The 15083-nt window shown below is 52.8% G+C and overlaps 2 protein-coding genes across 2 annotated transcripts; one reads left to right on the top strand and one right to left on the bottom strand.

Annotated features, from left to right (window-relative positions):
• The first annotated feature begins 4102 nt into the window (after positions 1 to 4102).
• Positions 4103 to 8746, top strand: RPL35 (ribosomal protein L35). The gene is made up of 4 exons (XM_080669673.1): positions 4103 to 4171; positions 4579 to 4715; positions 5838 to 5919; positions 8558 to 8746. The coding sequence occupies exons 1-4, from the start codon at positions 4169 to 4171 to the stop codon at positions 8705 to 8707; spliced, it is 372 nt and encodes a 123-aa protein (XP_080525799.1). The 5' UTR covers positions 4103 to 4168; the 3' UTR covers positions 8708 to 8746.
• Positions 8747 to 8948: 202 nt separating this feature from the next.
• WDR38 (WD repeat domain 38) lies at positions 8949 to 13164 on the bottom strand (the record flags this gene model as incomplete). The annotated part of the gene is given in 9 exon segments (XM_080669667.1): positions 8949 to 9162; positions 9164 to 9232; positions 9814 to 9963; positions 10083 to 10214; positions 10459 to 10539; positions 10826 to 10923; positions 11008 to 11124; positions 12514 to 12634; positions 13096 to 13164. Coding segments are annotated over 9 exon segments (999 nt in total). The 3' UTR covers positions 8949 to 9000.
• Positions 13165 to 15083: the final 1919 nt, after the last annotated feature.

Raw genomic sequence — 15083 nt, 5'->3', positions numbered from 1 at the left:
GGAGTGATGGGGGTTGGGAGAGCCTTGAACGCCACCACACTGAGCTGAGAGGAGGTGCCCTCTGCCTTGTACACAGTGACCCTTGTACACAGTGACTAGGAGAATTTAAAGACGTTTAAAGTGTATCTTGTTGATAAGACAGTGAAGACCTTTGGACTTGAGGGTGTGGCGGCCCCCGCATGTGCAGCATTCACCTTGGCCAGGCGGGTGGTGGTGGTGGTGGTGGTGAGAGGGAGATGACTCGTGGCCACCATCCTAGCAAGAAGGGCGAGGCTCTAGCAGCCTTGGGCAAACTACGGCCCGCGGGCCGGATCCGGCTGTTCTATCCGGTTCTCTTGCTCTCCCCTCCGCTCCTTTACTTTGAATTTATATTAGTTCACACAAACACTCCATCCATGCTTTTGTTCCGGCACTCCGGTCCAGTTTAAGAACCCATTGTGGCCCTCGAGTCAAAAAGTTTGCCCACCCCTGCTAGGGGCTGAGAAGTTGGACCTGACTGGAGAGGCATTTCCTGGTAGGAAGCCCAAAGTCTGAGATGGGAAAGATTGGGGTGCAGGTAGGGCACAATCAAGGACGACTCTAGTGCCAGGGTTAGGTGCCTAGGCTGTTGCTTGAGGGGTTCCATTAATGGGCCTTGGCCTTAAACCAAATTGGGTCTTTGTTTTCATATAATAGTACTCTTTAATAAAGGCCAGTAATTAATGACATGGGACTTGTTTTATTGCTTTGAGTATTTCTCATTGAACTGTGTCTGCAGATCAAAAAAATATGCCAAGCTTTGCGCAGTGCAGTATGGTAGCCAATGAGGTTTACCTGAGGGGCTATTATTGCTAATTGAAGAAGAAAAATATACCAGACTACGATGCTACCTAATCTTGGGTGATAAAGACACAGACTCTTAGACCTAGCCGGTTTGGCTCAGTGGATAGAGCGTCGCCTTCCGACCAAAGGTTCCTGGGTTCAATTCTGGTCAAGGGCGTGTACCTTGGTTGCAGGCTCCTCCCCAGCCCCTGCCCTGGTCAGAGCACGTGCAGGAGGCAACCAATCATGTGTTTCTCTCTGTCTTTCCCTCTCCCTTCCACTTTCCCTAAAAATCAATGGACAAATATCCTCGGGTGAGGATTTTAAATAAATAAATAAAAATAAGATACAGACTCTTTTTTTTTTTAAATATATTTTATTGATTTTTTACAGAGAGGAAGGAAGAGAGATAGAGAGTTAGAAACATCGATGAGAGAGAAACATCGATCAGCTGCCTCCTGCACACCCCCCACTGGGGATGTGCCCGCAACCAAGTTACGTGCCCTTGACCAGAATCGAACCTGGGACCCCTCAGTCCGCAGGCCGACGCTCTATCCACTGAGCCAAACCGGTTTTAGCAAGATACAGACTCTTACAGTGGGAAATAGATGCTGAATAAAAGTCTGGGGGTCCTGGAAACAGGCAAAGCACGCTTGTCTTTCAGCTCCATACCTTGGAAGAAATCAAGCAGGCCACAAGACAGCAGAAATTCACATCCCCAGAATATCCTGGTCAGGAGGAACTTTAAATCAGAAATGTCCATTTTACAAGTAAGGAAGTAACCTCCAAATAAACTGGTGAATGAAGTCATGTTTCTCCTATAACTGTGGGCCTCCATTCCAGCCAGGAAGGCAGAATTTAAAAATCTGTACCATACTATGTCAGAGATGACTGCTGAGGGAGAACAACAGCCATGCAGTGCCCGAGAGAGAGTACCTTAGATAAAGTGGTCAACAGAGATGTCCCTTAGAAGGTGACACTAATTAGGGACCTGAAGGAAGTGGAGGAGGGAACCAAGCAAAGGCCCAGAGGCAGGGCAGGCTTGGTGTATTCCAGAAACAGCAAGGCCAGACTGGAGCAAGAGTGAGAAGAGATGAGATGGGAGTGGAGGAGATGCTGTATGGCTTTGAGGAAAAGCTGTGGTCTTAATCCAGATGGGACAGCCCTGGAAATTCTGGGCAGAGCAGTGGCATGTGTGAAAAGGATCCCTTAGCAGCTATACTGAGAACACCTGGGAGCAAGAACTAACGTGTAGAGGTGATTTAAGAGGCAACACCAATAATCCAGGTGACAGTCCATGGTGGCTCAGACCAGACAGGTGCCAATGAGTGGTGGGGCTCTGACCAGTGTGGCTCGCTTGGAGTGTCGTCCGTCAACAGAAAGGTTATGGGTTCAATTTCTGGTCAGGGCTCATAGCTAGGCTGTGGGTTCAATCCCAGGTTGGGCGCATATAGGAGGCAACCGGTTGATGTTTCTCACATCGATGTTCTCCACCTTCTCCATCCTCTCTCTAAAATCAATAAACATATCCTCATGTGAAGTTTTTTTTTTAAAGTAGTGAGAAGAGGTCAGATATATTTTGCAGGTAGAATTTGCTGATGGATTGGATGTGGCAGCATGGAAGAAGAATGGAAGTCACAGATGACTTCAAGTCCAGAAAAGATATACACAATCGTTAGCTCTAATAGAACTATAACCATTTGGGAAATAAGACAGCAAAGTCCCTGTGCACTATTCGACTTCCATTTAAGACGAATCCAGGCCATGATTGCTCTTTGTCTGCCATCTCCTCCCCATATCCCTCCACTTCCTAAAATTCTTTTTTATTTTAAGCACTTTTTATTTATTTTATTGATTTCAGAGAGGGATCCACTTCCTAAAATTCTTTTTTATTTTAAGCACTTTTTATTTATTTTATTGATTTCAGAGAGGGAGGAAGAGAGAGATAGAAACATCAATGATGAGAGAATCATTGCTCGGCTGCCTCCTACACGCCCCCTGTTGGGGATCGAGCCCACAACCCAGGCATATGCCCTTGACAGGAACCGAACCCAGGACCCTTAAGTCCACAGGCCAACGCTTTATCCACTGAGCCAAAACGGCTAGGGCCTAAAATTATTTCTTATTGTAATCTGGGACAAGGCTCATTCACTCATCCAACAAGCACTCACATATTGTGTCTGGAGACTAGAAAAAGGAAATCATGTATCAGCCATGGTTCTGCCCCCAGAGAACTTCTAGGCAGGCTGTAGAGACAACATTTTAACTTAGGATGTTTGGAGCTAAAGAGAGGATTGCACAGAAAACTTGGGACACAGGGGAGGTTGTGCCAGTTCATTCCAAGGCTAAGGTATAAAGAAGGGGATGGATGGAAGAAGGCTCCCCGGAGATGACACCTGACAGCAACGAGGGGCCAACCTGGCATTAACTAGCACTCTAAGAAGTGTCCTGTGTCTTTGTTAATGGCAATGGAGTGACACTGGAGCATTGATTCCTGCTTGCTGGTTAGGGAAACAATGAAACTGCCCAATCGCAAAGCTGGAGTCCCTTCCTGCTTTGTGAATTCCCCTTTAACTTTTAGGGCCCAACTCAAGTGTTCATTCCACTGGGAGGGAGCATTAATACCGATGGTATTTTGATCGATTGTTACACATCAGGTCTTGTGAGAAGAGTTTTAAGTGTTATCTTCCTAATCCTCATAAATACCCCATTTCACAGGTGAGGAAACTGAGACTCAAAGAAAGGAACGTATTTGCCGAGTCTCAGCTAGCACCAGGCAACAGAGCAAGAATCTGAAACTGGGTCAGGTTCGCTAAAAAAGGCCATGAATGCTCCTTCCCCTGCCACATGCTGCCTCCACTGGAACGGTTATGGAGTTGGATTTATAGTTGACCCCGCCTCTCCCCGCCCACCTCGACCTTTAAATTCCTCCCTGCCAGGGGCCGTCTTAATTCATCTTTGAAAATCCTCAACTCATCTCCATCCCCAGAACAGAGTAGCACGAACTGGGCGACCTGCAAAGATTGAACGAACAAATGACTAAATAGACGAATTTGAGTCCTCACTATGCCATCTCTGGTAAACTGACTCTCCCGTGCCTCAGTTTCCCCAACTGCTCGGTTTGGGATGAGGCCGACCACAGTAATCTCGAGGACCGGCGGAAGACAGCTGCGAGAACCACAGGGCTGGGCAGGTAGTACCACCCCGCTACTCGCGGCGTTGGGGCTGGGCTGGGAGGGGCGGAGCCAGGACTCCCCTGCTGCGCCGCCATTGGCCGCGCCCGCCGTCACCCGGCAGTAGTTGTAAAGTTCAGCCCCGCCCCTTCCTCTTTCTCTCTGAGCAGGCGGCGGCGGAGGGGTGTTTAGCCATGGTGAGAGCTGAGGAATCGGGACCCATCCGCGCGGTGTTGGGCTCGGAGACTGGGGTTGGGGGTGCAGGGTGAACCCTGGGGTCCCATCTGCCAGCCGGGCCTGTGGGGTATAGTGCGGAATGGCCTAGCTCCGCCACTGCGGGCCTTCTTCCAACCCCTGCCGGCCTGGGCTGGGAGAGGTGCGCGCGCGCTGCCGGAGGCCTCTGTCTTCCTGTCTGCGGAGTGGGAGTAGCGGCCCAGCCTCGTAGCCGACCTGGGCCTCGGATACCTTGCGACAGGCGCGCGCCCTCCTGGGGCTGGTCAGGACGCAGGTGGAGGGGTGGGAAGGGCCGGTGGAAGCCTCGGTGAGCGGCGGAGGGGGAGACGCAGGCACCCGGCATTTGACCCAGACCCTTTCTTGCACGCAGGCCAAAATTAAGGCTCGGGACCTTCGCGGCAAGAAGAAGGAGGAGCTGCTCAAACAGCTGGACGACTTGAAGGTGGAGCTGTCCCAGCTACGCGTAGCCAAAGTGACAGGCGGCGCAGCTTCCAAGCTTTCTAAGATGTAAGTGACGGGCGGCCGGGGGAGCATTTGGGGATCTTTGAAGTTGGCTTAGGGAGGTAGGTGTCCGCTTAAGTGCCCGTTCAGTGGAGCTGTGGGTTGGAATGTCACGCCCTCCTAACCGGGCTCACCTGCTCACGGCCCTCCGCGTGGGAGAGCCGCTCCCCTTTACCTGCCTTTGACCGTGTGGTCCTTTTGCCTTGTTCAGCTTCTCTGGCTGGTGAAAGAACAGGGTGTCCCTCTTCGGGGACATTTTAATGCTTCCTTCAAAAAACCCAACTGGACGTTTTCTTTCATCTCCCACCAGCACTTGATTCCCCCCCCCCCCCAAGTTGGTAGGTGGGTACCTTGCACCTTACTTGAGTTGTAGTGTTAATTAGTGATTTACACGGATCAAGAATTGTGTAAGGAATGTGGGTTTGGAGTCAGTCAACCTGGGCACAAATTCCACTTCAGCCACATCCTACCTGATGGGCAGGTTGGCTAACCACCGGTTTCTTTTCTTCTTCTATGAAACCCCCCCAACAACCTTCATATGGTGATGGGAGGATATTGGGTGAGTTTGGGAACATGTAAGCAAGTGTCATGCCGAATCCTCAAGACCAGGTTTACCGAGCTATCTACTGAGCGAGCCTCCCCTCATCCTCCAACATGACCACAGATTCACCTGCCCCCAGCTGGTTCCTGGCTTCAGGCTCTCCTCTGCTCAGCATTTCTCCTCCCAAGTGGCCCCTGCTGTGACTCTAAGCTTCCCTGGTTGCCCAGCTTGTGACATGATTCTTTCTGGTCAGCTCATTAAGATGGGCATTGGTTAGGTTGGCTTCATAGCCCTCAGGATGTATGGCCTGGGATGGAAGATCTTTCCTGATCAGCCCTCCATCGCTCCTCATTAAGCCTCCTCAGTGGACACTTCACAGATCCTCAAAAGCACTGGACAGTCCCCGCCTTCCCTATTCCCTCCTGAGATTCCCATATACTATAGTCGCTCGGACCTTACCCTCAGAATACCTTCCTCCTGGGCTGAGTTAAGTGCGTCTTGTGTGGATATGGATGAGATCTGGGTCAGGCCCTGAATGAGATGCTTTGGGGAGCACTGTGTGTTCACTGTTGTATCTGTTTTTGTAGCCGAGTTGTTCGCAAGTCTATCGCCCGTGTTCTTACCGTCATTAACCAGACTCAGAAAGAGAATCTCAGGAAATTCTACAAGGTGAGTGGGGGTATGTGTGGGGCTGCCTGGCTCTGGGGAGCAAAGTTCCAGCCCTCGCTGAGGGCGGTCAGTATGAAGAGGTTCTTCTGCTGGTGTGTGTGGGACAGAGCTTTGTCCAGGCCCGTCCAGCTTGTAAATGGGTTTGCCTTTCCAGCATCTTGCTCTAGCATATGGTATGCAGACTGCATTTCCTCGCGGCTGCAATTGTCAAGAAATCAACAGTGTGGTAGGGCTCTGGCTGGACACTTGGGTTTTGGGTGCAGCCTCACCAGCTGACTGAGTTTGTGCAGTCTGAGGATTGACTGCCAAATGTTTCGTCTTACTAGTACTGTGTGTCAGACGCTGCCAAGCCCCTGACATTCTTGTTTGTCGGATGAGGACCTCAAGGCTTAAAGAGGTTAAGTTGCTCAGTCACCTACAAATAATGGAGTGATTGGGCTGAGGTTCAAAACCATGCCTTGGGGAGGGGTGAATGGGGTGCTCCTGGGAAATTTCCACAGGTGTCTGATCCCTCAGCCTAGGATATTGACAACCGTTTCCTAGTCTTGTCCTCAAATTAGTCTTTACCAGGGTTCAAGCAGTGAAGGCAAACCATTGGGATACTTTGTATATGCGTGTATATGTATATTTGCTTTGTTACAAGGAATTGGCTTATGTGGTTGTGAGGGCTGGCTAATAGAGTCCAAACTGGCTGCCGGGCGAAGATTGTGGGCAGGCTAGGACTCATGACACAGGCTGAAGCTGCTGTCCCGCAGGTGGCATTTGGGGAGAGCCTCAGCCCTGCCTTTAAGGACTTCCAGCTGGTTTTATCAGGCCCACCTAGATTACCCAGGACATTCTCTTTTAATTTAAATCAACGGATTGATTAGTGGCTTTAATTACATCTACAAGATGGCTTCACATCAACTCCCAATTTAGTGTTTGAATAACGAGGGTTTGATACCAAAAAGGCCATCACGGTGTGCCTGAGCTAGCCTCCCAGGGACACAACTGTGGGGATGTACGTGGGGTGCTGCCACCCTGGATGTATGCACATCTGTGTGGGAACGTTTTTTTTGAGGATTGGGTCTGGAGCTTTCATCAGGCTCCGAGGGGACCAGGCAGAGGTGGTGGCCTGGAGCAATCCAGTGAATGCACCCATGCCAGGCACCACTCAAGTCAGGGAGGTGGGGGTGAAGTCTCCATCTGTGTGTCAGTGGACCTTCTGTGGTGACAGACGTATTCTGTATCTGCTCTGTCATCAGTCACCTCCAACCACATGTGCCTGTTGATCACTTAATGTGACTATGGTGTCTAAGGACTGGCTTAATATAAACAGTATGGGCTAGCGGCTATTCTGTTGGGTAGCAGAGCTCTAAAGGGCTTAGTACATTTGAAATGGACAACGTTCTGACTTGTGCCCTGATGTGAGGGATGTGGGTGGACAAAGACTTGAATACTTCCAAGTTCCCTCCAGCGCTTGTCCTCATCTCCTGTTTGGCCTTTTCTGCAGTTCTCTGCCCTGTGCCTACTCCTCCGGGCTGTTGGTGGTTCCCATTCTTAAGGGTTTTGTGCACAGTTTTCTCCCCCATTTCAGTTTGGCTTCTTTGTTGCTTTCAGGACTATTGCCAGTTGCTAGGTGAAACCTCCTCCCCCACGGATGAGCTACTTACTATCTGTTCAGTCTTCCCCACTGAGCTGGGAGCTCCTTGAGCAGGGACCAGGCCTGATTCCTGGCCAAGCCAGCACCCAGCACAGGGCCTCAAGCCAAAGAGGGCCCAAGGAACCTTCGCATAACAAAGGAGAGACCATGAGAGCTGCCTTAGTCTAGACCTGCTCATTGGAAGCAAGTGGGACAAGAATAAGTGAGAGCCAGGGATGGAGACACTATGGCCCTGTTAAAGGTCTGGGAGCAGGTTTGGTGGGAGGCCACCCAAGGCAGGAAGGGGCTTTGCCTCTCTGGAATTGCCTTGGCCAAGCCAGAGCTTCCCTCTAGGACTTGTAAAATGGGAACATAATTACAGGGGACACCCATAGGTACCTGGCAGGCACTCCAGATTTATCCAGTACCAGCTTAAGCTGCAACCCCTCCTCTACCCCTATCACCATACACACCAGCTTGCATAAACCAAGAAAACAGTGACCACCCAGTACTTGCTGGGTGCCACATGCCCCTTACTTGGTTGATGTGATGTTGACTCCATGGCAGGAATTAGGCCGGTGGGAAGAACACTGTTTAGGGAGTTGGTTGATTTAGATGCAAATCCCAGTTCCACCACAGTATTCGTGAGATTCTGACAAGTTCACTTGCTTTTTGACTCTGTAACTCAAAAGACTTTTTTTTTTAATGGGGATGATTTCCCCGCCCCGCCCCCCCCCCTTGAATTTGGGGGGATTGTATGAACTAGTAAGCAAGAAGTGTGGCCTGTCCTAGTCCCATGGTGACAGTCCCCTACTGTGCTGGATGTCATACAGCTCCTCACACTCATGTCTACAAACGAACCTCCCCCCAGCCCAGCCATGCACCTTCCTCAGTCACCTCCCAGGTCTTCCCAGCACCATCTCAACACCGTAGTTCCAACCTCTGGGGCTTGCTTAGCTACTGCAGTAGCTCCTAAGCCCTGGGTCCTCAGATTCCCCCTGCTCTCCCATCACCCAGGGAAAGAAGTACAAGCCCCTGGATCTGCGGCCCAAGAAAACACGCGCCATGCGCCGCCGGCTCAACAAGCATGAAGAGAACCTGAAGACCAAGAAGCAGCAGCGGAAGGAGCGGCTATACCCCCTACGGAAGTACGCGGTCAAGGCCTGAGCATCACGGCATCAATAAAGCACAAACTGGCTGACTGTTGCTTTGTGTTTGCGGTTGTTTTAACTAACCATGCTGGAGAGAGGGGCTGTTGTGGGGCCATGACAAGGATCTGCTGGGTGCTCGGTTATGGTTACTTTGGGCCTGTGGTATGGAACGACCCTGACTTGTGCTTTCGCCAAGCCCCAAGCGCCCTGGGCAGGGAGAGGCAGGGGCATGAGGTTTGAGAACCTTGTGTGGCGATGTTACGTTAGAGGCTCTGGGTGGTTGATCATGCAGGGGACTTGTCGACTTGCCTAATCCACAGCTCCAGACACCAATAAGAGTTTCCCGTCTGGGGTGAAGGTGCAAGCGTGGGCCACATCCAGGGCTCCCTGCCAAAAACACATTGTTGGGCTCTGAGGATGCAAGTCCTGTCTGAGCCCAGCTTTCTGGTACACCTTCCCCTGCTCCTTTGGATGCTACAGCCACAGGCCTTACCTTCAGGGTTTCAATGCACTTTCCTGTGTTGCAGTCCCAGACTTTGATCTGGAAATAAAAACAAACAGAGCCAAAACCGGTTTGGCTCAGTGGATAGAGCGTCAGCCTGCGGACTGAAGGCTCCCAGGTTCGATTCTGGTCAAGGGCATGTAACTTGGTTACAGGCACATCCCCAGTAGAAGGTGTGCAAGAGGCAGCTGATGTTTCTCTCTCATCGATGTTTCTGACTATCCCTCTTCCTTCCTCTCTGTAAAAAATAAAATATATAAAACAAAAAAACAGAAAGGCAGGGAGGCCTCACAACACAAGCCATTTTTAAATCACCTTGGGGGTGAGTCCTAGCCAACATCTTAATCTTTGGTCTGGGTTTTGTTTTTGAGGTATATTTAAGATGCCTGCCATAGTAACTGATGCAAAAATGCAGTGCAATGCAATTTCCTTCTCCCTGAAGCTATTTGAATCCTACAAATGTTACTAACGTTTGGGCTAGCACAGACCTTAGTGGCTGACACCTTCCTGTTCAGGGCAGATAGGGTTGTGGTCCTTCCTGCACAGTGCTGAGGACTCTAGTAGGCCCAGTGTGGGGGTAGGAGTTTGCCAGGAGGAGGGGCCTGGTGGGGTAGGGTTACCATTGGGGAGTAGCCCGTGCTGGCCAGCTGCAACCCATCTGGGGAGAAAGCTATGCTCTTCACCCAGGTGGCATGGCCCTTGAGCTGGACAAGCAGGCTTCTAGTCGAGGGCTTCCAGATGTGGATGGTCTTGTCCCAGGAGCCAGATGCCTAGACAGCAGATAGCTGTTTGAGGCCTGCATGTTCACTGCCCCCAAGTGGCCCATGACCCTCCAAGGGTCTTGCTGCCAGCAAGGGACCAGCCTAGAACCCAGGGCAGCCCGGCTCACCAGCAGGCCAGATGTTGAGTAGCACAGGCAGCTGACATTGCCACTGTGACCCTCCAGCTCCTGGTGGAAGATTGCTGGGGTCCCTGCCCGAAGGTCCCAGATGCGAATGGTAGAGTCCCAGGAACCAGTGGCCTGCAGACAGCTGCCATAAGAATGGCCAGCTAGCCCATGTCCACCCTCCCAGTTTCCAGGCTGGTCAGACTCAGCAGGCACCAAGCCCTGCTGAATCCCCATCTTAACAGATAAGGGGTCAGGCTCCGAAGAGCCAAGTCATCTAGTCAAGGTCTAGAATTCTAACCACTGCTCAGTCCCAAGTGGGAAAGTGGGTGTTGGTACTATCATAGTGTGGGGCACGGGCAGAGATGGTGTGGCTCACCAGATAGTCTGAGCTGGGTGCGAAGTCACTGCTCTGGATGGAGTCTCGGTGCCCTGCTAAGTGGCGCAGCACCTGGCCAGACTGAAGGTGAGAGCCCTGAGCTTCGGAGGGCAGCCCAGAAGCCTCACAGTGCCAGGTTCTAGGCCTCAGATGGGGCAGACCCAGGCCCTTCTTTCGGGGCTGCCTGGGTAATGTGGCATATCACAGAGTCTGGGAGTCTTCCCCAGCCTGAGGAGAGGGCAATCCAGGCAGGGGGAACCTCATGGGCACAGGGGGAGGGGGTGAGGTAGTTGTAGCCAGATGCTAGGGGGTCTTGGTGTGGGTGTAGGCAGTGGAGGGTGTGTGTGTCATCCACCCCTCCATATACCTGCACCTCCCAGAGCATCACCCGCTTGTCCCAGCCACCCGATGCCAGCTGCTTGGAGTCTGGACTGAAGCTGACTGTTTCCACACTCCGCTGGTGACCTACAGGTGGCACAGGACACAGCGAGGTCCGGAAGGGAACCCAGGCCTGGCCGCTTGGCCCGAAGTCCCACCCAGCCCACTCACCCTTTAAGACCTGCAGACACTTGGCTTCTGCTGTGTCCCACAGGCGGATGGTGCAGTCATAGGAGGTGCTGGCAAAGAGGCGGCCATCGGGGGAGAAGCGGCAGAACTTCACAGGGCCTAGGGCGGGTGGCCGTGGTCAGAGAACGGCACTACCCCCCACCTCTGGCCCTCCACTCTGACACCCACTAATTTCTCCAGTCTCATCGCCTCCCTCTCTTGTCCTAACTCCCTTGTAGCCTACACCATACACCTGGGAATTCCTGGAACACCCAACCCCACACAATCAGTACCAATCCAATGCAGGCACCCCCCAGAAACTCCTTGACAGCCCAGCACAGGTTCATTGCCTCCTTTGAGCTCCCCAGCCGCCAGATTTTCCTATTATAGCATTAATCAGTCTGCCCTGTAATGGACCAGAGCTTTTTCTTGGTCTCCTTAATTGTAAATTATATCTACTGAGTACTTACTGGGTACTAGGTACTTTCCTTGCATTATTTCATCCTATAGGGTAGCAACCATTATCCCATTCTACAGAGGAGGAAATAGAGGCTCAGAGAGGTGACATTACATAATCACAGTCAAAATAGGAGATAAAACATAAGAGAACCTTAAGGACATTATGCTAAGAGAGGTAAGCCAGTCATAAAGAAGAATACTGTAGCCCTGGCCGGTTTGGCTCAGTGGATGGAGCGTCGGCCTGCAGACTGAAGGGTCCCGGGTTTGATTCCGGTCAAGGGCATGTACCTTGGTTGCGGGCACATACCCGGTGGGGGTTGTGCAGGAGGCAGCTGATTGATGTTTCTCTCTCATCGATGTTTCTGGCTCTCTATCCCTCTCCCTTCCTCTCTGTAAAAAATCAATAAAATATATTAAAAAAAAAAAAAAGAATACTGTGTGGTTCCCCTTATACAAGGTACTTAGAATAGTCCAATTCTTGGAGACAGAAAGCAGAATGATGTTTGACGGTCTGCGGGGAGGGAGGAATGGGATGTTTAATGGGTAGAGTTTCACTTTTGCCAGATGAGTTCTGGAGAGTAGTTGCATAGCCATATGAATGTAGGTAACACTACACTTAAAAATGGTTAAGACAGTAAATATGTATATTTGTAAGCTTTTTAAAAAGTAGGATCTGAATCCGGCTGGTGGGGCTCAGTGTTGAGCATTGACCCCTGAACCTGGAGGCCACGGTTAGATTCCCCCTTGGGGCACATGCCTAGGATGCCGGCATGATCCCCAGTAGGGGGAGTGCAGGAGACAGCCAATGAGTCTCTCTCATCATTGATGTTTCTATCTCCCCCTTCTCCCTTCTTCTCTCTGAAATCAAATAAAAACATACTTAAAAAAAAAAGAAGTAGGACCCGAGTTCAGGTCTGCCAGAGTCAGAGGGCCCAGGGAACATGGCCGTCTCCTTGTCAGCCCCGCCTAGGCGGTCTTGCATGGGTGCCCAGCTCAGACACTGGAGGTCACTGCGGGCCTTAGCCTCCCGATCCAGGTTGAGGAGCCCACCTGTGTGGCCACCCAACCTCCACAGCAGATTCCCACTCTGGGTTTGCCAGCCATACACACAGCCGTCTTCAGAGGCTGTGAGCAGCGTCTGGCCATCGGGGGAGAAGGCGGAGGAGTTGACCTGGAACAGAGCACAAAAGTAGTCCCATCACAGGGCAAGAAACACCTGCTGCTCATTCTGGACGCCAGACCCCTGGACCATCCCTAAACACCCCCCCCCACCCCCCCGCAGGAGCCTGGGGTTGGAGCCAGGGCTTCAGGCCTCACTCTGCAGCCAGAGCCCAGACCCAGGAACCACCCTGCAGCCAGAGCCAAGAGCCTGGAGCCCTGCAAAGAAAACCCGAGCCTGAAGCTGAATCTCAAGGACGCCAGCCGCTGGCGCCTTCTCTAGAACCGGATTCGGAGCCAGGAGTCCATTCTAGAGCTGGAGCCCAGAACCAGGAGTTCACTTTGAAGCCAGAGCCCAAAGAACAGGGGTTTGAGGCCTCTCTGGCACCAGAGCCTCTAGAGCCCATTCTGGAGTTGGAGTTCCGCTATGGGAAACCAGGAGCCTAGAGTCTGGGCAGGGCCCACTGGCCTCACCTCGCCGCGGTGCCGGCGGAAGAATTTCACTCTCCCTATGACCAGCTTCCCTGGGGCCGTACTGTTCATGGGTCCGAGGCCAGCTCCCTCGGGCTTCCCCCGGCCCGCTGATGGGCTGCGGGCCGGACTTGGGACAGGGGGAAGGGGAAGGGGAAGAGGAAAGGGAAGGGGAAAGAAGAAACTGTGTACAAGTGGTCTCCATGGCAACCGGGGTGGGGGCGCGCGCAGCTGCTGTGAGGTCTCTGGGAAGTCCTGAGAAGATGGACTGGAAGAGACCGTTCTCAGCTCCCTGGAGGTGGGCCTGCAGCTGGCACCGTAGCCGCCAGAGGGCAGGCCAGCCCCACACACCGCTCCTGCCTCTCCCGCCGCTCAGAACCCGTGCACAGTGCCGATCAGTTTGCAAAGGACCCACAGAACCCTTGGAGAGGAGCCTGTTTCCCATCTGCACAATGGGGAGGATCATCCCCACATCCCTGCCCCTCAGGTAGGGATGATCCTAGTAGGTGCCCTGGAACCAAGACCCTTTCCTCCAGGAGTGGCCAGTACTGAGGTGAAGAGCTTCCATGGAGAAGGCTGGAGATGATGCCCATCTTTGCCCTCCAGGATGTGGGGAGCCAGAGGTAGTGTGTGTAAAGCACGGGGCACTAAAAGATGGGGACACTGGTTAACATTCCTAGCAGCACGAAGTGTGCCATGGGAGGAAGTGGAGGTGGTGGAGAGAGGCCCCGGGAGCTGTCATGATGCTTGTTGAATAGTTCAAGCCGAAACTGGGAAAGAACAGGACTTGGTTTCAATGTCCATTTTACAGATCAGGAAACTGAGGCCCCAAGATGAGGGGGACAGCCAGAGGTCACTCAGCCAACAGGAAAGGAACTGAGACTTTCCTATGTCTGCCTGACTCTGGGGGCCTCTATTGGGACCACCTGCCATGAATTCCAGGCCCTCACAGCCCAGGTCCCTGCCTCCTGGTACATCTGAGAAGCTGAGGTCCTGAGGGGGCAGATTTGGCCCAGTCATCCAGCACCTCCATGGCAGAGCTGGGGCCAGCTCCCTTCCCGCAGGACAGGGTGGGGCTGAGACACCCTCGGCTCCACGGGCTCCATGGCCTCCACGTCCAGTGGATTCCAGCCTCCCTGGGGATGGGGGTGGGGCAGCTGTGCTTTGGGAGCTTCAAACTTGAGGGTTCCCAGTGGTGACTCACACCCTCCCTCCCAGATCTCTTTGCCAGAAACCCTTCTCACGAGATCCCCTGCTCCTGCTCTATTTTAGGTCCCAGACAGTCAGGCGGGAGAGGGGTGACAATGGTGGCTTTGAGGCAGCCCCACCCCCATTCTAACTCCCAGAGGGCCCAGGTCACTGAATTGACTCCTCACGGACCCGTCTGAGTTGGGCCTCTCATAGAGGCAGCCCCTCATCCCCAGACATGGGTCCCCGACATGGTGCCCCCGTAGCTGGCTCCCCAGACCCTCCCTCTCTCTGCTCAGGCACCCCCAGCCCATTCCCCATGTGGATTTCTCCAGCCACCTGGTTGTTCCTACTCTACTTGGATGGCCCAGCTCATCATTCCCAGAGCCCTCTAGGCAGACCTCGTACACCAGGCCCAGGGACCCCTCGGCCAGTAGGGGTTAAAACCTTTCTGCTTCACCCAGGAGTCGTGGTTGCAACCACCCACCATGAATTCCAGGGGCCTCAGGGGCTCGAGCATCATGCCTACCTCTCCTGCCTCATCCTGCCACTGTCCCCTGCTCCCACCTTGCTCCCTGAACTCAGCCACAAGGGCCCTTTCTTCCTTCCTCCATCCTTTGCCTGTGCACATGGGGTTCCCCACCCTCTTGTCCCATGCTTACCTTCAGATCTAGCTCAAATAACCCTCCCCATCCCCTACAGCCTTCCCTTGCCCACCCCCAGACTAAGTCAGAGCTCCTGCCTCAGAGACGAGACATTAGAATCACAGGTCTGGGTTAAACCTGGGTTGTACCAATAACCAG

Source organism: Plecotus auritus (assembly GCF_963455305.1).
Source record: "Plecotus auritus genome assembly, chromosome: 5".
In the NCBI taxonomy this organism is placed as follows: domain Eukaryota; kingdom Metazoa; phylum Chordata; class Mammalia; order Chiroptera; family Vespertilionidae; genus Plecotus; species Plecotus auritus.
This window is presented reverse-complemented; position numbering and strand designations above follow the sequence as displayed.

What these genes read in the sequence shown, in the direction of transcription:
- RPL35 (XM_080669673.1), top strand. An exon ending in GCTTCCAAGCTTTCTAAGAT is followed by an intron (nt 4,716 to 5,837) that starts GTAAGTGACGGG and finishes CTGTTTTTGTAG; the next exon opens with CCGAGTTGTTCGCAAGTCTA. An exon ending in ATCTCAGGAAATTCTACAAG is followed by an intron (nt 5,920 to 8,557) that starts GTGAGTGGGGGT and finishes CCCATCACCCAG; the next exon opens with GGAAAGAAGTACAAGCCCCT.